The sequence below is a fragment of the Mustela putorius genome, unplaced genomic scaffold (genome assembly GCF_011764305.1).
Source record: "Mustela putorius furo isolate JIRA1106 unplaced genomic scaffold, ASM1176430v1.1 tig00000242_pilon_pilon_pilon, whole genome shotgun sequence".
Taxonomy (NCBI): Eukaryota; Metazoa; Chordata; class Mammalia; order Carnivora; family Mustelidae; genus Mustela; species Mustela putorius.
The window spans coordinates 17,282,170-17,304,525 of NW_025421325.1; the positions used below are offsets into that span (position 1 = coordinate 17,282,170).

Below are 22,356 nucleotides of genomic sequence, written 5' to 3' on the forward strand. Positions count from 1 at the left end.
GCATGGTTCCACTCTCAATCTTTATCTGAAATTAGGGTATTAACTATATGTGATTTTCCTTTTGAATTTTACAAGTCTTCTATCAGAACCCTGACAGAAGACTTCATCTCCTTGTCTTTCACTATAATAAACAGATTCCTCTTCTTATAGGACTACCATTTAAACAGTGAAAGACTGAGCCAAAAACGGACTGAAAACAGTTCTTAATTACAATGTACCTGCTAGCAAAAAACAAAAGAGCAATTATGTTTAATGGGAAAAGACTCCCAACTCCCTCAGGATGAGGCTAAATATGATTAAAGACAAATCATGGAAATTTCAAAGTCCTGCCTGGTCTTAAATTGCCCATGTAATCTTCTTCCCCGTAATGCTACACATCAGGGCATGTCCACCTCACGTGACAAGCTTCTTCTGAGGCTCTCATCCTTCCTGGTCTGGAGAAGCATATTTGCCATTCCACACACTTACGGTGTCTCTGTATTTTATTCACCACTCCCTTCTAATGAAATGCTCCCACATACACATGCAAGTCATTTTCACTCACAATGCACCGGTAATGGGATGCTTCTGAGTCTTTCTCAGGGAACAATGATTTATAGCCAGCAGGAGAGTTAGACTGAAATCAGGTGCACAGGTTCCTGAATGTCACATAATTTTATGTGACTAGCTAGGAGGGAAATCTGGCTTCAAATTATGCATTTGCCCTACAGTGGAGGTTGGGGTGCAGTTAAAGAAATTAATTCTGTAAGAAGAGCAACTCTTTATTTAACAATACCTGTTGTTAGAAGGAAATGCCTTACATGGATGATTCTTTTTAAGGATCTTTAAATTTCTTCGGTCTTTCAATTGTGAAATTTGAGACAGAAAGAATGATTTAGAGGACTAAGAACGGCATGGATGAGCTTTACAGTTTTCAACCTTCTTTTACCTCTGATCTTTTTAGTAGAAAATGCAACTAGATGATCGTTTTAACATTTTTTTATACCTCTGGTCTCTCTTTATAAATTAACTGCCTAAAAACTGATCTGAAGAAGGAATTACTGTGAAGACAATCTAATGTCAAAAATTCAACAGCCTCGAAGAAAAAAGTTATTTAAGTCACTTACTGTAGGCCTAGTCAGTGACTCGTCACAATAAAATCCCAAATCCTAGATTCCTAGAACTATGCTCTTTTTTCATGACCTATATAAGGCTGTCCATTCTAGGCTACTGGGAAAGGTTGGAATGAGAAGATGATAGCTCATAGTTTAGAAGGCCCTCTACCTAAATTTACCCAAGAACATGTTTCCCTTCCTACTCCCCCAAGAACACATCGCCTGGAAAGTTAACACTGGCTTTGCAGTCTGTTCTCCAATGGCAGCCAGAGTGATCTGATCAGACGATGACACTGCCCTCCTTCCATGGCCTCTCTTCACCCAAAGAGTGAGAACCAAACTCTTCTCAAAGCCCACCTTACCTAACTGCTGACGGAAGCAGTTTAAAACTCACATTCTTGAGGATTTTAAAGTTGTTTTTTAAAAAAAGTTTTACTCCTTCCCGTCATGGAGTCAGTAACAGCCTGAAAATAGAACGAACTGGATGGAAGTCTCTATAGGCAATACCTTTGAAACTCTCATTGCAATTCTAAAAATAATAGTTTTTCTTTCTGTGGTGATAAAATGTATTTGCAGCAGAAGTTCTTAGATTTTTATACAGACTTGAATCTGAACACTGAGATTCCCTAAAAGGCTCTTAAAAATAATCACCAAGTACTGAAGACCCTACATGGATCTTGGGAATTTTCAGAGAATACAAAGGAAAAAAAATGAGCCCATCTATTACATTTTTATTGGGTGGCTCTGGTATGACAAGATGGCTTCCACTGGGTGTAGATATGCCTCAGTTATTATTACCTTGTCCAAGAAAGCACTTCCATCCTTTAGGGACCAGCCAGGAAGATTAGACAGCCTGGGACTGCAAAACAAAAGATTAAATTATCCTAAATAGATTATAGTCCTCAGTGATTTCATGGTGACTGTATCATCTCCATAAAGTTAAAAAGAGTTTGAAATTGCTGGCGGCAATGTCCACCCAAAATACTAATCGAAAAGATGAAAAATAACCATGTTGTAACAAGCTTAAGAATTATGCAGCAACAGAACATTAAAATGACAAGTAGTTTAGCACTAAATTGGGAAAATTAAAAGACTCCTATGCAGAATAATAAAGAGAAAAAAGAAAGATGAGACAATACAACATTTTATCGTTTCCTAGTGACTGCCCCTGACTGCCCCTTGCTTGTGCTTGACAATAAGCCTGAGGGGAGGGCTGAACGGGATCATCATATTGTGGATGAGAAAACAGACGCAGCTGGGGTCAGGTGCTCTGACAAGAATACTTAGCTGCTTATCAGCCTGAATTCAAGGCAAATAAAAATACCTGAATTTCAGTCAAGTCCACATTCTGGATTCACTGTTTATAAAGATATTAGTCACTTCTCACCTGTGGCTTGGGTTTCTAATTCCGGAAAATAAACCTAGTTCTCCTAAGTATTACAAGGTGACAACATACATTGGTAGAATAATCTCCAGAAGATGAGGCTAATTTCACATATATGTTACATTAAAAAAGTCCAGATTCAGAAATCATTCACTTCTGGCAATCTCAGGATTTGAGTGTATGCTATTAGTTGACTAGAATTATGCTGAAGGCTGAAAATGCAAATAACTTAGGGGAAAAAATGCTGATAAAAAGAAAAACTTAATGACCAAGGTGTTATGTGAAGAAAGGCACATCGGAAGTACAAGCTGGATGGCAAGAGGATGTTAGCACTTCATCCCAAAATTAGTTTGTAAAGTGAAAGTAAGGGCAAAGTAATGGCGTGGGACTGAAAGACTCCATATCAGAAATTAAGTTAGTATACAGTCCCTCATCCTCTTGCCAAAATAGTTTTTTTATCAAGTTCTGACTTTGTAGTTAGGTGAAAGGGTATGAAAGTCAAATAGAAATATAAATATTGGGGTGCCTGGGTGGCTCAGTCGGTTAAATGCCTGCCTTGGGCTCAGGCTGAGCCCCATGTTGGGCTCCCCGCTTAGTGGGGAGTCTGTTTCTCCTCTCCCTCTGCCTGCTGCTCTGCCTGCTTGTGCTCGCTAGCTCGCTCTCAAATCAATGTAATCTTAAAAAAACCCATAAATATTGTGACTATTTTCCAATCTTCAAGGAAGGTTAAAAACTTGTGTAAAATACATATTCATCTAATTTTAGAAAAAAAAAATAGGAATTTGGGGGATAACTTTTTTGTCGTAACTCCAAACTTACAGAAAAGTTGTACGAATATAAGGATAATGAAGTCCCACAGGTCCCTTGCCTCTATTCTCTATTTACATTTTGCTCTTTATTTATCAAAAAGTGAGAATTTTGGATTTCATACTTGGGAATGAAAACTACCAGTAGCAGAGTAAATTTGGTTTGTATAAGTTATACCTGATAAACTTGTTTTTTAAACTCTGGGAGCTTTCTGCTCTAGCCTCTCAGAAAAATATTCTATCATTAGCTGTTTAATTCCCATCTCATTTCATAGTTACATGTATGTCTTCTTTCAGACTTGGATGTCTTCACTTCCAGACTTGTTGAAAAATATATTTACTGTCAGATCAAATAAAAAAACCAACCACTCAAATGAAAGTATAATGACAAAACAACGTGAATACTGCTCTCATTTCATGCACACTAATTCTCTAAAGGAAGGCTGTAAATATCCACTTCCCTTTATAACGAGAACTGGATCACAGGACATGATATTCTGTCTGTTCCCTATCATACACCCACAAATCAGCCTTCAAATTACAGATGACTGATTCAGTTAGCTGTCTACCAACAATTGATTAGAATGCTACACTGTTCATCAGACAATAAGTGTGTAAAAAGCAAAATTTTCAGATGCTGAAGGTTTGTTTTGTTTTTAAAGATTTTATTTTTAAGTAATCTCTACAGCCAACGTAGGGCTGTTAACTTACAATCCTGAGGTGAGAGTCACATGCTCCTCCAACTGAACCAGCCAGGAGCCCCTCAGATACTGTAGTTTTAGTTCTTGTTAAGCGCTTTTTAAAATAACATCAAAGCCTTCTACAAAACACCTGTAGTTATTCTGGATTTGAGGGACTGCCAGTTGATGGGACTGATTGCTCAAAGAAGAGCAATGACCATGTTGTAACAACAGTGCCACAGATGAAGTGCCACAGAAACATGTCACCAATGGCAAAGGGATGCTGACAACAGAGATAAAAATATTTGGTGACTGAGTTCTGATCAGTTAATGACTACATCATAGAGTCCGTATACTTTTAATTTACCAAAGGGGAAGGGATTTATTACATTGTTTTTAGTATTACAGAATGTGACTGTGTACTTTTTTTTTTAAGAGAGCAAGTGTGCAAGCGTGCATGTGCACATGGGGGCTGGAGAGGGCAAAAGGAGAGTGAGAGAATCTTAAGCAGCCTCTACACCCAGTGTGGAGCTGATATGGGAATTGATCTCACGACTCTGACATCATGATGTGAGCCGAAACCAAGAGTTGGATGCTTAGCTGATGGCACCACCCAGGGGCCTTCAACTGTGTAAATTTTTTAAAATTAGGAGGCAGAAGTCTCTACAGAAATCTACTTAGATAAAAAACGGGAGGTGAAGATATTAGAAAAATTATGATTATAGATGATAAATCTTTCCATCTCCTAGTGGACTCCGAGAAATAGGCTGAGGGTTTTAGAGGGGAAGGGAATGAGGGGATGGGTGAGCCCGCTGATAGGTATTAAGGAGGGCACGTGCTGTATGGAGCACTGGGTGTTATATGCAAACAATGAATCTTGGAACACTGCATCAAAAACTAGTGATGTACTGTATGGTGACTAACATAACACAATAAAAAAAAATATGATAGGTGAATATATTAGAAAAATTATGATTATGGATAAAACATCTTTCCATCTCTTATTAACAATAATTTCTTAGGGAAAAGTGCCATTAAAAATGTTATAGTCCAAAACACATGTATACAAGATCTGCTATTTATTTTACACTATTAAAGTACAATTGACATACAGCATTAGATTTAGGTATACAACATAGTGATTCAACAATTCTTTTTTTTTTTTTTTAAAGATTTCATTTATTTATTTGACAGAGAGAGAGATCACAAATAGGCAGAGAGACAGACAGAGAGAGAGATGAGGAGAAGCAGGCTCCCTGCTCCCTGCTGAGCAGAGAGCCCTATGCGGGACCCGATCCCAGGCCCCTGGGATCATGACCTGAGCCGAAGGTAGAGGCTCAACCCACTGAGCCACCCAGGCGCCCCAGTGATTCAACAATTCTATACATTACTAAATGCTCACTACGATAACTGTAGTCACTGGATATCACCATACATTATTACAATATTAATGACCATATTCCTTATGCAGTACTATTCATCTCCGTGACATATCTATACTACTAAATCCCCTTTCCCACTTATTTTTTTAAAAAATAGATAAAATATTCTCATAAGTAAATAAATAGCCTAAGGCATTTAAAAATAATCTATAGCCTAAAAAAATAATGGAAGGTAGAAAAAACATGATATGCAACTCATTTTCTCTTTTAACTTTTCATTTTTCCAGCTTCTTACTTTGAAATGCATTACTTTTATAATCAGGAAAGAATGTAAGAGGCATGACTACATTTATTCATTCAAAAAATATTTGTAAAAGCTTACTCTGAACAAAGTATACAAAGTGCAAGGATATGACAGTATGTAAAATAACCCTCGAGTTTCAGGAGTGTGCACTTTAGTACAGGGAAATGGTAAAAAGCAATCACAACAGAATAAAATAAAAGCTATGATGGGGTAAGCAGAAATGTTACGGGTTCATACAGAAAGGGCACCTTTGACAGCATGGGGTGCTGTGGGAGAGCTGGGAATAGGAATTAGGAGGTGAGGGTGGAGGAGGTTTTCCATAAAGAGGGAACAGGGAGGCAATAGCCTCAACATGTGGTAATAATAGTACTGCAGGAGAATGAGGTGTTCACTTTCACTCATTCAATAATGAATCTTTCTTTATGTGTCAGGCATGTAGGTACTGGTGATGTGACCATGAACACAACATACCTGTCCTCCTGAGTAATCACACAAGAAGAGCACCAGATGTTAAAAATGATGATGCAGTCTAGTCCAAAGTTCCCTAAAGAGGGACTGGTCAAGGCAGCATCAAAAGACTTCTCTGGGTCTATGATGATTGAGATCTAGACAGTTCTAGATTAAAGGGGAAACTAAGTCAAAGGGCAAAGTTTGGCAGGAAGAGAGAAAGACAGCTACAAGGCCTATACTTTCCTCCAAGTCATTCTGACCAACCTTTGTCCTGGACATCTTACATAGAAGGTTATTCAAATGAAGTTTCAAGAAGAGGCCCATTTACGGTGCCTGGATGGCTCAGTCCTTAAGTATTTGCCTTCCACTCAGGTCATGATCTCAGAGCCTGCTTCTTCCTCTCCCACTCCCCCTGCTTGTGTTCCTTCTCTCGCGGTCTCTCTGTCAAATAAAAAAGTAAAGTCTTGGCGATTCACAGATAAAAATATATTGTATGTTTATAAAAAATAAATAAAAAATGAAAAAAAAAAGTAAAATCTTTGGGGAAAAAAAAAAAAGAAGAGGCCCATTTACCCTCTCTCACCACATCCAACCAGGCGCTATCTCTAGATCCTTTCTATATAGAAATTGGAGGCATAAAGGCTCTTGCTAAGTAGTCTAAGGGAAGGGGGGTTGCAGGAGGGGGAAAAGAGCCTTTATGGCTGAAGGAAAAATTTGCGTGACTGCTCCCGAGCAGGAGAGAGGCTTTCTCTGAAACTGAAAGGAAATAAAAAGTGAGATACTACAGGGGTAAGCATAAACCATAATATGCCAAGATGAACTTGGTATCTATCCCGAGACCAATGAAAACCACTGAAAGGTTTTAAACAGGTGAGAGACAAGATTAGATGTATATTTCTAAAAGATGATTCTGAAGAAAATGGACATCATGTACAATCTGATAATATATATGAGTATTTGTGTGGTATTCCTATCAAAATAACCCCAACCTAAACATGAGGAGACATCAGACAAACCCAAACTGAAAGACATTATATAAAATAATTAACCCATACTTCTAAAAATGACAGATTAATGGAGACTAAAGACAGGATAACTAAATGCAATCTGTGACCTGGACTGAATCCTGGACCAGTACTGCTATTCTTTTTTGCTATAAAAGGCATTATAGTGAAATAAAACTGGTCTAACTTGGGAAATATGAAAGAGGTATACAGCTTAGATACTAGCACAGTGTCCGTGCGAATTATTTTGATTCACTGATTTTGATTAGAGTACTGTGGTAATATAAAATAATTGCCTTTTTCTTAGCAAATAGGCCCTCAAGTATTTAGGCAGTAAAAGTAAATCTTTCAAATGAGTCAGAAAAATTGTATGCATGCATACATATCAAGAGAAAGTGATAAAGTACATGTGATGAAATATTAACCAGGGTAATTGAGAGTTGTTTGTACTATTCTTGCAACTTCTCTATAAATCTGAAATGATTTCAAATAAAAAAGTTATACAAAAATGGCTCTGGATTCAGACAAGGGCAGGTTCAGGACTGAAGAAACTGACTAGGCATTGACAGTTATACCTATAAAGATGGTCATGCCTACAGGAGGACTAAAGAGAAAAGACTGGATTCCAGGGTCTTTGAGAAGGTAAAAATAACAAGGCTTCATATAGGATTGGATATGGGCAAAGAGAAAGAGTGGCACATCTAAGTTACTTTCCAATTTTCTCGCTCTCATATCAGCATGTCAGTCACTAAGATAGGGTACACTGTGGAGGAAACCTAGGTCTGGGAGGGTTTTCTCTCCTCTTCTGAATGAAGTCTACTCATGGGCTCAGGTTGGGGCATGCTGAGTTTTGAAGAACCTTCAAAGCACATCCAAGGAGAGAAAGAAACTCAGCAGGCATTTTGGGTACATGAATCTAGAACTCAGAAGAACATTAGTAACTAAAGACACACATTTGTAGGTTATTGTTTAGATGATTATCAAAGCCCTGAGCACTTAGGAAATTCCTTTGATGGAGAATCTGATGGCCAAGCACTGGATATTGAAGAATTCTGATATGTGACTATTGTTAGAGAAAGGTCAATCTCCAAAGCAGATAGAAAAAAAGAGTCAGAAAAGAGGAAAAGCAGAAATGCATGATAATGGAGGACAGTTCTGCCAAAGGGCCAAGTGGGATGAGAACTGTGTCACTGCATCTAGTGACATAGAAGTCACTGGTGACTCTAGAGAGCAGCATTCTGATATGTGATATGGGCAAATCACAGACTGGAGAGGAGTTAGTAATGTTGAAGGGGAAAGTAGAGTCGGGAGAAGGTTAAAAATTTTTTTTTAGGGGTGTCTGGGTGGCTCAGTGGGTTAAGCCGCTGCCTTCAGCTCAGGTCATGATCTCAGGGTCCTGGGATCGAGTCCCGCATCGGGCTCTCTGCTCGGCAGGGAGCCTACTTCCTCCTCTCTCTCTCTGCCTGCCTCTCTGCCTACTTGTGATCTCTGTCTGTCAAATAAATAAATAAAATCTTAAAAAAAATTTTTTTTTAAAATACTAAGTTAGAAATAACCAAGCATAATTAAATGGGAAGAACTGAATCAAGATGAAAAGGTTCAAGATAAAGAAAAGATTACAATTAAAAGCGAAACTGCTATCAAGAAGGGTTGGAATCTGGAGAAGATAAAAGGATTCATTCATATGACATATCTTAACTGAGTAGCTACTACATGCCAAGAACTATTTTAGGCCCTGGGGATTCAGTGAAGGGAACAGAAAAAATCCCTGCCCTTAAAAAACTTCTAGTGGAGAAAATAAATAATATATAAAGTAAATACATACATATAATGTAATAGTTTAAGTACCAGGAAGAAAAATAAAGCAGGACAAGGGGTTAGGAAGGGACTGGGGGTACTATTTTAGCTAAGACCATCTCCAAAGTTTCTGGCCTGAGCAACAGAAAATACTTTTTGTAAGGAACTATATATATGGGCTGCCAATCATCCCACTAGCGTAACTTCCCTCTGACAGAATAACAATGATAAGGGGAAGAGAATGGAGGATTCCAATGCTGAGTCAGTGAGAATAAAGAATTAGGTAAAGACAAGAATGAACAGGAAAGGGAAAATATGCAGCTAAGAACTGCCTGCCCAGTTCAGGACTGGAGCAGCAAGATAACTCATGTCCTTGCATAGTGTGCAGGCCCCCTTTAGGAAACTCTTGTAATACCTTATTTAAAAAATTTTTTTTTTAATAATTATCACAAGCATGTAGTTGTTCTCTTAAAACAAGTGTAATGAAGTCTTTGGCTGTGGAATACTTCCTTCCCAACAGAATAAAAGCTCCATGAGGAAAGGAAAGTTGTCTTATTTACATCTGTATCCTCTGGTCCAGCACAGTGCAGATTCTTAATAAACACAAAATAAATTAAAACTGTAATCTCTGGGGGGAACCAGACAATAATATCAGACTATTTCAGTAAGAAATAACCTGTCAGTCATTTTTTACAGAAATATGATACCTACAGTTTCTGAAGCAACTGTTAATTATATATATAGACAGATAATATCTGTGGATAATAAATGTATTTCTAAGTGTTGGGTGTGATAACTGAATTTTATCAGCTTTGCATAAAATGTAATCTGAAATTATCTAGAATTCCTTCTGTCCCCTTCACCTTATTATGTCCCTTATCTCAGAAAGAAAATCAAAGGTTGAGTTTTAATTATACTTTCTCTAGAAGATTATCATTATGAATAATCATTGCACACAGTGATGTCTTCAGAAATGAATGAGATATATTAGGGTTTGCCCAGGTTGCTATGCTTTTAAGCTCTTAAATCTGCTTTCGATAGCTTTTCTGTCTCTCCTATGTGAAAATACTTTTTGTTACTGGAAATATATTTGCTTCTCTAAGTTACCTCCCTTACAAATTTCAATTTAGCAGCAAGCTGGGAAAACAATTTTTTAGACAAAGTCATAGGAAGAGTAAACAATGGTGACTATAGGTTTTGGGTAATCTGTTTTAAGACAAGGACTTTGGCTTCATATGTGATTCCATGATATCTATACCTATTATGAAAATAACACATAGATATTTATCAGAAAGAAATGTCAGGCTCTGCGATGTCAAGTCCCTGCAAAGGCAGTTAAATGATTCTAAAATTCAATTCTTGGGCTCATCAGTTGACCATTTATCAGCTCTTACATGAATTAGCAAGAAAGATGAAATATACATGACCTCACTTGCACAGAGCAGTTGCAGGAACATTTTACAGATGCTCAGAAGACTTTATAATAAAGAAGTCAATCAATAAATCAATATAACACTTTCCATCAACCCAGCCAAAGAAATAATTCTGATGAAGAACATTTTTAAGTGAACAAAGTAAACTAAGGACAACACACAAGGTACTGGTAATCTTTATGCTAGGCAGCACCATTTTTCAACAAACTAAAGCTCATTTTGTCCCAGATGCAGCAGCACATACCTCTGAACAAGCGGCAAAGGAAGGAAATTGAGAGTGGAAGTCATGTCCAGTCCACAGTCCAACATAATGGTAGTTGATTTGAATTTGAGCACATTGCACGGTAAGGTCGGGTGCCCCGACAGGCAATACTGAAAAAAATTAAATCATTTTTAACAATAATCAATTATAGAAAAAGTCTAAAGAGTCCAGTGAATTAAGTAAAACTGATCACTTCTCTTATAAGAACAGTGTGTAAATTCAGCTAACTTTCTTTGCAGCTTCTGGCTACTATTTCCCTCAGCAGTTCAAAAGGCTCATGTCATAATTTTTCATAGGGCACGGAGTCCTATCTCAGGCAAGCACACTTTTGGAGGGACCAAAATTATTCTAAGTAGAAAGTTTACACGGTTTAGTTATCTGCCCCTGCCCCAACCCCCCACAGGACATTTCCAAATCCTCACTGTCCCAATATACCTAAGTACTGCCTTAAGCTATAGAGGTCCATTAAGGTCCAAGCTGGATCCTCAAACAGTGCTATAGGTTAGCTTTTCTCCTGTGAAGAGGTCAAGTGATTTTCCTCAAAGAGGAAGTGACTGGAAAGGGCTAATAAGCCAAGGATCAGTAAGCAGTTATGGTCCATCTTTGTCAGAAGAAATGACTCAAAAGGACAAGTGACTTCCCTGATGTGCAGATACTTAAACAGGAATGAGGGACACCTACTCCCAACTAATCAAGAATCTCTAGCCTGGGGCAGCAGACCTCAGCAGTCAAAGGGGCACAAGCCACAGCAGCATATTCAAAGGAGAGTGATGAGGCAAGACAATACACTGACCTCGAACATTTCTCATGTCCTCCTCAATGTAGTGGGAATGACAGATATGCCACACTGAAAATTATTTATATGGGATGTACCCTGTCACCTTTCATAATTCTATTGCTGCTCTGAAGAAAAGAAACGAAAGAGGGAAAAGACCTTTTCCCCTACTCTTACAGTCATCCTGTAGAAGCTACCCTTGCACAGCAAAGTCCAGAAAACGTAGGGATCAATGCTCTCAATCCCTCAACAAGTACAAGTCCTTTCTGATTTTAGTACAAGTCCAACACAAGTTACGGTAATGTGACATCAATGCCTGGCCCCACATGGCCACAGTAGCTCAGGCTGTCTTTCTAGGTATTTGCTGCTCTGTTGGTTCTGTCACTGGATACATTTCCTCCTTTTCTCCAGAGGATATTACAGGGACTGATAATTTTTAAAAATTGCATGTTCTAAAAATAATAAGGACAAGAGCCAAGAAATTGTGGTTATTCTGTAAGCTTTTTCTTTATTTCAAGTTTATGTATGATGACTATATTTTCCAAACCAAAATTCACAGCTCATGGTCTGAAAAAGTACAGGATAACTATGAAGAAAACATCACAAGCTATTTAAAATTGGAACTGTCCTTAAAAAAAAAAAAAAAAAAAAGTCCAGGAAGCATGATTTGGGTAGTTAGACTTTACCTAAGTTCATTCTTTGGCAGGTATCAGAAATACAGAAAAAAAACAAAACACCTGTCCTACTAATTAAGACAGAACAATCCCCATCCCCATCCTCTATCTGTTTCCTTATTGCTAGCTTGGTCTTTATCCCTATATAAGAGTAACTTACTGAAGGTAAACTATCTCAAAACAAACACAAACATCATATTAAACTTGCCCCAAACATAACAAATGTTCTAATAAGAGCTTTCCTCTATTTCTCTTTTAAAAAAATCTGATATTCAGAAATAATTAAGAAGAAATAAAATGAAATGTATAATGGTTACTTCTAGGTGGAAAGATTATGGTATCATTTTCTTCTTCCAGCTTTCTGTATTTTCCAAGTATCTGACAATGACCATTTACCTACACTTGTACAGTTGGAAGAAAAAAAGACTAATACAAAACTGAAAACTTTCTGGGCCACGCTGAATGACAAAGCTTTTTGTCCTTCATCCTTAACTCTAAATTATAGATAACAAGTTATGCCAGAAGATGGACATGTAAAAGCTGCTCAAAAGGAGTTAGCTGAAGACTTTGTATTTGTTCTTGTCACATAAGGATAAAGAAAGGTGAGGAGCACTTTGTAAGGGCTGTGACTAAATGGAAGGAACATTTTCAGAGCTTCTACTAAGGGAGTGCCAGACCTTGATCTCACTAGCTCCATTTTTATGGATGAGGAAATTGAGCTTTACAAAGTTTGAGCCACTTGTCTAAGAGCCAAAGACATACAGCAAGGTCTCCTCACTCCAAAGATTCCACTCATGTCTTGCAAATTGCACCGCTCACTTCATGGGTCAAATGAGTCAGCTGAGACTGACTGACTGGCGGAGGTTCACGCAACCAGCAAATGAGGCACCTACAAGGTGCTTGAAGTTTGCCTGTGTCCAGTGATGCTCTTTTTAAACACGCAGCTCATAATCTAGTCAAGGTTAGGAGATGAATACACAAAAACATTAAGTAATCATGTGACTTAAATCTTAAAACTAGTAATAAATCTGTATTACAAAAAGCCTGAAAAATAATCACCCACAACCACTGTTCTATGCCATCTTCTTTTTTAAAGATTTTATTTATTTATTTGAGTGACAGTGTGCGTGAGAGAGAACGTGAGCGGGGTAAGGGGCAGAAGGAAAAGCAGTCTCCCCACTGAACAGGGAGCCGGATACAGGGCTTGATTCCTGGACCCCAAGATCATGACCTGAACCAACAGCAGAAGATTACCTGACCAAGCCAGGCTCCCCTCCGTCTTTTTTCTTATTTGTAAAAGCTGTAATTTTAGTGAACATACAGCTGTATGCTGCTTTGAAAGCTCAAGATGACTCTGTTTTCTTTGTCTATGTTGCATCACACTTCATTTTTATTGGCTGCCTAAGTAAATGTACCATGGTGTGTTTAATCATTCCTTTACTGATGAACATTTAGAGTTGCTTCCAGTTGCTCTATTACAAACATGGCTGTGGTGATCACTTTAGTGCTTATGGCTTTTTCCATATTAGACTATTTCTTTAGAGGATTCCCAGAAGTGGCATTAACTAGGTCAAAAAATATGAGCATTTTATGGCTCCTGAAATATGCTGCCAAAATGCTTTCCAAAAAAGGCTGTACCTATTTACAATGTCATCAGTTATATATCAGAAGATCTGTTTCACTGCTTATTCCCATCAGAATTATGGTCAAAACCATCTAGAATCTATACTAAAATGAAGCTGAAATATTAGTAGTAGCTATCCTGAAGCAATTAAATGGCCCTACACAGGAAAAGTCAACTACTTGATACATGGCTTTCATTTTGAGAGGAGTTTGGAGAAATGATTCAAAAAGCAGGGGGTTTGAAGTAAGACTGCCTGGGCTCAAATCCCGAGTGAGCTCATTATTAATGCGTGATGTGGGGAAAATCGCTTCACTCTGCAAAGACTGAGTTCCCCCATCTCTAAGATACCGTAATAGAAGCTACTCTCCTCAAGCTGGGAGGACTGAAAGCATGGAAACTACCTGACCTGTAGTATGTGTTAACTGCTAGTTGTCACAGAACAATTAAAGGGCTGAAAAGGCCACCTATATTTGGGAGGGTCACCTAAATTTACAGCATTTTAGAGAAGAAATTCTATTCTATATTAGCATTCACTAATGTCTCAGACACTTGTGTATCCCACAGACTAGGTAAAGTGAGTGAGTAATTTTATAAATACTTTCTATTGCTAGTTTTCCCTCTAGGAAGAGACAGTCACTACCGAGTACAGAAATGAGTAATCTAGCTAATATAAGGTTTTAAAATCTTTTTCTAGCTTAATAAACTCAGAGCAATGCTTTCCTGTTAGTTTTATTCCTAACTAGTAACAAAGCTGCAGGTTTTTCTGTGTAAAGATTTACTATCAACATTTACTTGTCTCACTGTTGATCTCCTTTTAATATGGAATAAATGGAATGTGGTTATGCAATATATGTATATATATCTACATATATATATGCTTATGGAACTTATATATATGTATGTGTGTATATAGATATATATATATAAGCATTTATTTTTCGATAAAATTTTTTTTCAGTTAAACATACTACATATTTTTCCCATTCTTCACTTTCATTAAATAAATTGTGGGAAGTTTCAAACATACAAGTAAGCAAAATTAGTATAACAAATGCTCATGACTCAACATGGATGAGTTTAACAACTATATTCTTTCTTTGCTGCTTTTCTTTTGATATTAACACATTTCACAATAGTTATTATGGTGACAAACAACTGATCTCTGAAAATATTGTTTTCATAAATAGTCTTAAATTAATCTCTTATCCATAACTGGGACAAAAAGCCTAAGCCCATATTCCTCAATGCCCTAGCAAAATTCATGAAAGGTGACTCCTTTCACCTTTAAGTTATCCTTAGTTTGTAACCTACACCTCCAAGTCCTATAGCAGTTTATATTTTTGAAGCCTCTGTTTTGTCCATGGGGCTTGTTTTTTATTTTTACTTCTAATGCTATAATGTTTATACTTTGCAATATTTTCAAGTAAGTTAGAATGACTAGACTTCAGTTCTAAAGACACATTTTCCCAAGGATGTCAATGGAGACTACATTCAATCTATATGTTAATTTAGGGAATATTGCCATTTAAAAAAAATATTTTTAAAAATATTTTTTATTTATTCATTTGAGAGAGAGAGACCGCATGGTGAGTGCACAAGCTGGGGGAGGGGCAGCAGGAAAGGGAGAAGAAGTTGACTCCCTGCTGAGCAGGGAGCCCCATGTGGGGCTCAATCCCAGGACCCTGGGATCATGACCTGAGGTGAAGACAGATGCTTAACTGACTGAGCCACCCAGGTGCCCCTCCCATTTTCTTTCTTTTTTTAAAGATTTTATTTATTTATTTGACAGAGAGAGAGAAAGAGAGAGATCACAAGTAGGCAGATGGGGGGGGGGGAGGCACGGAGAGTAGGCTCCCTGCTGAGCAGAGAGCCAGATGAGGGGCTCAATCCCAGGACCCTGAGATCTTGACCTGAGCGGAAGGCAGAAGCTTAACCCACAGAGCCACCTGGCTGACCCACCCTTGCCATGTTTAACATGTCACAACATTTCTCTGAGCCAGGAGCAATGCAGTATTTTCTCTATTAATTTTATTTTTTTCTTCCTTTACAATTTAAAATATTTTCTTCCTTAGTTCATAAGCAACCATCCAGCTATCAATAAGTGTATTTTTGCTTTCTTTCTTTTTTTTTTTTTTAAAGATTTTATTTATTTATTTGACAGAGAGAGATGACAAGCAGGCAGAGAGGCAGGCAGAGAGAGAGGAGGAAGCAGTTGAGCAAAGAGCCCGATGCGGGGCTAGATCCCAGGACCCTGAGATCATGACCTGAGCCGAAGGCAGCGGCTTAACCCACTGAGCCACCCAGGCGCCCCAAGTGTTTTTTTGCTTTCTAATTTCTATTTAATTTTTGCTCTATTTTATTTTTGTTTTTTTTTAATTTTTATTTTTTTTTAAGATTTTATTTATTTATTTGACAGACAGAGATCACAAGTAGGCTGAGAGGCAGGCAGAAAGAGAGAGGAGGAAGCAGGTTCCCCACTGAGCAGAAAGCCCCATATGGGGCTTGATCCCAGGACCCTGGGATCATGACCTGAGCCAAAGGCAGAGGCTTTAACCCACTGAGCCACCCAGGCGCCCCTTGTTCTGTTTGTTAAACTGCTACATTTAAAAATTTCTGCAGTTGGGGGCGCCTGGGTGGCTCAGTGGGTTAAAGCCTCTGCCTTCGGCTCAGGTCATGATCCCAGGGTCCCGGGATCGAGCCCCGCATTGGGCTCTCTGCTTGACAGGAAGCCTACTTCCCTTCCTCTCTCTCTCTCTGCTTCCTTGTGATCTTTGTCAAATAAATAAATAAAATCTTAAAAAAAAAAAATTCTGCAGTTGGATGTGTAGCTGATTAAAATACGTATTCAGGCTACAAACAGCCCTGTAAGTGATGCCCTGGATGTGTTTTACAAGTTTATATTGTGTTTTCAATGTATGCATTTCTAAATACTATGTAATTTTCGTTGTGATTTATTTTTTGAGTCACAAACTGCTTACAAGTGTGTTTGGTTTAATCTCAAAATATACAGGCAGTAATGATTATCTTTTGGTTACTGACTTCTAATTTTATTATGATCAGAGAATGGAATTTGTATATTACTTCTTGGATCGTTATTTAAATTTGCTTTATGACTCTGTGCACTCTAAATAGTTGATTTTTTACAAATGATCCAATTATCAATGGAAATTGGAAAGACATAATCTAATTGTGTATACAGAACAGATTAACTTTATTACCTTACTTAAATCTCCCATACTCTTACTTGCTTGAGTCTTAGGAGAGAAAAACTTGTCAATTTATAATTTTGTCAAATATTGTTTTATATATTTTGAAGCTTCACTACTAGGTAAATAAGAGTCAGTATTATTACCAGTATTTTTCCTTTGGTGAATCATTGTCTGACACGGTATTTTAAGTGAAATTTCACACATACACAGTTAACAGTGAATCAAAAAGTCTTATAAGCTATAAAAAATCTCAGAGTCCCATTCTGAAAGCTAACTACTTTTGACTTTTCTAGCTATTTCTTCTAGTTCCATCTGTATTTCTCAGTCATATGGTTATACGGTTATTTTTTGGTTTACTGAATTTTAGTTATTTATTCACTTTTTTCTATTATGGAAGCTATCCACAAGTTAATGAAGCTTTGCTAACTAAGATATGTACAAAAGTATTCCCTATCACAGTCAAAGAAATTCACGTGAAGGCAACTGCCATATTCCTTTGACTAGATAAAAGAAATTTCAAAGGAAAGGGAATTTAGTTTAACAGATTAATCAGTGCCCTGATTAAAGCACTGTGTCATGGTTTAATTCTCACTGCTTTGTTCTTACCTGATGCTATGTAAATGAAGGAAAGATATGTCTTAACATTAGTACTGTTGAGTCAATGATTTTATACTATTTTTCACAGTTAATGATTATTTGCCAACATTTTAACTGATCTTTGCTCACCAATCCTTTTTTTATACCCATTTCTTCCTTTTGGATTCAACTCCCTTCTTCCTGAATTACATCCCTTAGTATATTGCCTTTGGTGATGGTGTTCAGAAGGTAAACTCTTAGTCATTACTGGTCTGAAAATTTCTTAATTTTAACTTTACTTCTCAACAGTGATGGAAGCAGAATTACAGGACAGCAAATTACTTCAGAACACTAAGGACATAAATATCCAACTTGTCTTCTGGCTATTTGCTAATGGGAAATCTGCTGCCAGTCTAACTGGTGTTCCATTACAGGTTGCAATTAAATTCTTTTCTTTGCCATTAATGTTCTGATCTTTCATTAAAATTTACATAGGTATAACTTTCTTTTTGATTTATGCTTCTAACATACAAGGACTTGTCTTTCAGAACTGTAAAAAACCTGCCAGCTATTATAATTTTGAATATTGTCTCTCCCATTCTTTCTAGTTTCTACTAGTGAAATGCCTATTAAGTGTATGTTGTAATGTTTCATTTTACTCTCCATCTCTGTGACTAAATTATCCTTTCGTATTTTGCTTTTTGAGCTCTGTGAATTCTGGATACTTTCCTCAGCTCTACCTTACGGTTTGCTAGCTAGTTCTTTCTTCAGTAGTGTCAAATCTGCTATTTAAACCCTCTACTGAAATTTTCTTTTCAGTGTCTGTTTTTCATTTCTAGTTCTCTTTTTAACTTTTTTTTTTTTTTTTTTTTTGAAAGAGAGAGAGAGTGAGTGGGGATAGGGAAGGACAAAGAGAGAGGGGGAGAATCTTAAGTAGACTCTGTGATGAGCATGAAGCCTGACATGGAGCTTAATCTCACAACCCTGAGATCATGACCTGAGCTGAAACCAAGAGTTAGATGCTTAAGTGACTGAGCCACCTTGGCATTCTTAGAGTTTCTCTTTGGAAAAAAAAAAAAAAAAAGCATCTTGTGGGCATCTGGCTGGTAGTGCATGCAACTCTTGTCTCGGGATTGTGAGTTGAGTCTCACATTGAGCAGAGAAATTACTTAAAAATAAGTTTAATAAATAGCTCTTTAAAAGATAGCATTTTCTTCTTTTCATAGGTTTGATATCTCCATATATGTCTTTAATCACTTTAACATTAATTTTAGACTCTCCAGCAGGTTATACAATTTTCTGAAGTTCTTAGGAGTCTTGTTATACCTGCTGAATCGCACAGTGGATTTCATTTGTTGTTCATCTGTTGTTTTAAAATTTTGGAAGACCACCTTCAGTGGATCTATATCTATGTAAATTCTATGCAGAAGCATTGGGCCAGGTCCCAAGAACTATCACCATCTTTAGATCAATTTTTTTTTTTTTAAAGATTTTATTTATTTGATAGAGAGAAATCACAAGTAGACGGAGAGGCAGACAGAGAGAGAGAGGGGAAGCAGGATCCCTGCTGAGCAGAGAGCCCGATGCGGGACTCGACCCCAGGACCCTGAGATCATGACCTGAGCTGAAGGCAGCGGCTTAACCCACTGAGCCACCCAGGTGCCCCTTTAGATCAATTTTTATGTTGATTTCTCAGCTTGACTATCTATAACTATATAAAGGAGCTTAATATAAATCAGAGTTTTAACACTCTCAAAGCACTGGCTCAAGCTCCTTGCAGAGACAATCTTCCCTACTGACCTCTTGAGCAAGTAAATGGTATTTTTCTAGCACTCCTTTCACTGAGGTACATAGCCCTTGAGGGTTTTGGATTTATGTTTCTGAATATTAAATCTATTACTGAAAAGACTCATATCATGACCTCAGGGGTCAGCAATTCTAATATTTTTAAAAGCTGCTATGAAGGGGGCGCCTGGGTGGCTCCGTGGGTAAAGCCTCTGCCTTTGGCTCAGGTCATGATCTCAGGGTCCTGGGATCGAGCCCCGCATTGGGCTCTCTGCTCAGCTGGGAGCCTGCCTCCCCCCGCCCGCCTCTCTGCCTACCTGTGATCTCTGTCTGTCAAATAAATAAATAAAATCTTAAAAAAAAAAAAGCTGCTATGAAGACAAAATAATGACCAACCAACTTAACCTCACAGAAATCTTCAAAAGCAGTATGAATTGTTCATAAAACAATGAAAACTTCATAAAACAAAACAAAAGATTTAGCAAATTAGTACATCTGTTAAACTTGGCAATATGGTCATGGCAAACTGAATTATAGTGAATTGGCTCTGAGGAATAAAGCCATGGTCTTTTGCAGAAAGAACCATGGACCGAAATATCATATATATTCTCCTATTGTCTGGTTCTGTTTAAAAATAATTATAACATACACAGTTATTAAGATATGGTGTTTATGCAGTGTCAGGCACTCTGCAAGAACTTTACATTTAATTCCTTTAATCTTCCTAAGAATGTTATGAGGTAGGAGATGTACTCCTATCTTACAAATGAAGAAAATGAGACAGAGAGATTATGAAATTTGCACATGGTTCTAAAGCTGTAAGAGCTGTCCTAGGGTTGAATCCAGGACAGTGAGATCCAGAAAGAATACTCTTAACCATGCTACGCAGAGAAAAAGGGATTGTCAGAGAGGATAAAAAAAAATATTTTTTGATGTGCTCTAAAAGGCCCTACTTAGAATTGATAAGAATGTAGTTTGAATTTATAATCTAGTAGTAAACAAAGAAAATTAGTTAGCTAGTTAATGTAAGATAAAGCAAAAGTCTCAAATAAATTAAATTATTAAATTGGTCTATAGTCCATCATAGCAATAATTTTTTTGTTGCATTTTCTCTTGCATTAAAAAAAAGTGATAGGATTTACTCACTGTAAAGTAGTTTTGTTGCTGAACTACCTTTAATTATCTTTAATGTAACCTATAACCTCTAGGTTGAGTTAATGCCAAAAGCTCTTAAATATGTTTGGGAGAACTGCACAGCACCATAAAGGAACTGCTTTTTATAGTCAACAGTATTAAAGAAATAAGTTACAAATGGTATCACCAATTTTTTCCTTCTTCTCCTTTGTCTATTTAACTAACTCATGAAGATCTATGAGCAAAGAGAAAACAAGTTCCCTGCTAGTGGAATAAAGAAGTGACTTAGATTGTTTCTGATTCAAATACAACATTAAAAAACAAACAAAACTTTTAGCCAATTGATTTTTGTGTAATGGTTTTGCTTCCTGGTACAACATCAGAAAACCTATTAGTATAATTCACACATAAATGAATATAGGAAAAAGCAAATCTCAAAAGATTCAGAAAATGTATTTGAAAAACACAGTATTGATTCTAGGCAAAAATTCTTACCAAACTATAAATGGAAAGTACTTCTTTAATTTGATAAAAGGTCCCTAACCAAATCCTACATCACAGTTAACAATGAAGTATGTGAAACAATTTCCTTAAAGTCAAGAACAAAACAAGGATATTCACTATGACTGTTTAAACCTCACAGTATACCTGGAAATGCTATAAAATGCAATAAGGCAAGAAAACTAAAAGATAATTAGAAATGGAGAAATAAAAAGTGATTGTTCACAACTGATATAATTAGAAGACATTCTAAAAACAAACTATTACAGCTAATAAGGGCGTTCCTCAAGGTTGCTGGATACAAAAATCAATGTACCAAAATTAACTGAGCTCTTATATGCCAGCAACAAACAATTAGTAAGAGTACTGAGTTAAAAATTAGAATACCATTTATATGGCAAAAAATTAAATGCACCATCAAAGTAAAAAAGAAATTTAAAATGTTTATGAAAAAAATTAAAAATTCTAGTTAAAGATAATATTAACTGGAAAGGAAAATAAAATGTTGCAAAAAATAGCAATTTTCACTAACCTACTTTTTATAAAATTTAAGAATCATATGGAAGAGTCAAGGGCTACGATTACCTAGGAAAATATTAAAGAGAAATGACTGAGAAGAATTAAATTTTCTGACATTATAATTTACTGTAATGTAATCAACAGTGGATATTATACTGTGATAGCTAATGGACCAGTGAAACAGGAATAAATAGTCCAGAAAAGACACACACATATACCTCGGGGCTTGACATATGATAAAAGTGGTATTTCCAATTTATGGTGCTGGGGAAGTTGGTAACCCATAAAAAAAAAAAAAAGGCTGCATCATACACAAAAATTAATTTCAAATGACTTAAATACTGAAGATATGAAGGCAAAACTTTAAAACTTTCATTGAAAAACAAAAAAAGGATAAATACTTTATTACCCTGGGGTAGTGGAGAATTTCTTAAGAGACAAAAATGTACAAACCATAACAGAAAGATTAAGAAACTTGACTATAGTAGTTTAAAATGAAAATCGTCAAAGGATACCATTAAAGAGTGCAAACATAAGCCAGAGATTGGGAGAAATTATTTCCAACACATGTTACTAAAAAAGCACTAGTATCATATTCGGCATTAAAAACTCATACCAATCAACGACAAAAAAGATTTTAAAACTCAAAAGAAATGAGGAAACAAGAGTGGGCAATAAATGTAGATATAAAAAGCTCAAAATTACTAGAATCAGGGAAATGCAAAATAAGACAATAATGAGCAAACAGACTGATGATACTAAGTATTGAAGAGAATACAGTAAAAATGGACTATAAATTGGTGTGACTGGAGAATAATTTGGCAATACCTAATAATACTGAATACTAAACTAACAAGCATGTTCGGGTATGATACACATCAACTTGAGGAAAGCAGTAACCTAGGAAGAGGGAGGAAAAGTGAAGGTTGGTGATCTTTGATTTAGATATAACTTATGTCTTTA

The 22,356-nt window shown here is 36.7% G+C and overlaps 1 protein-coding gene across 4 annotated transcripts in view; it reads right to left on the minus strand.

Moving 5' to 3' along the window:
* INTS9 (integrator complex subunit 9) overlaps positions 1-22,356 on the minus strand; it is a 106,090-nt gene that overhangs the window by 59,647 nt on the left and 24,087 nt on the right. For 3 of the 4 annotated variants that reach the window (XM_045078382.1, XM_045078383.1, XM_045078384.1), the window contains exons 2-3: positions 10,579-10,706; positions 1,893-1,953 (exon numbers count right to left, since the gene is read on the minus strand). In XM_045078382.1, the coding sequence (XP_044934317.1) occupies positions 1,893-1,953; positions 10,579-10,706 (189 nt within the window). The remainder of the gene's footprint in view (positions 1-1,892; positions 1,954-10,578; positions 10,707-22,356) is intronic. The other variant, XM_045078385.1, reaches the window with a different exon arrangement.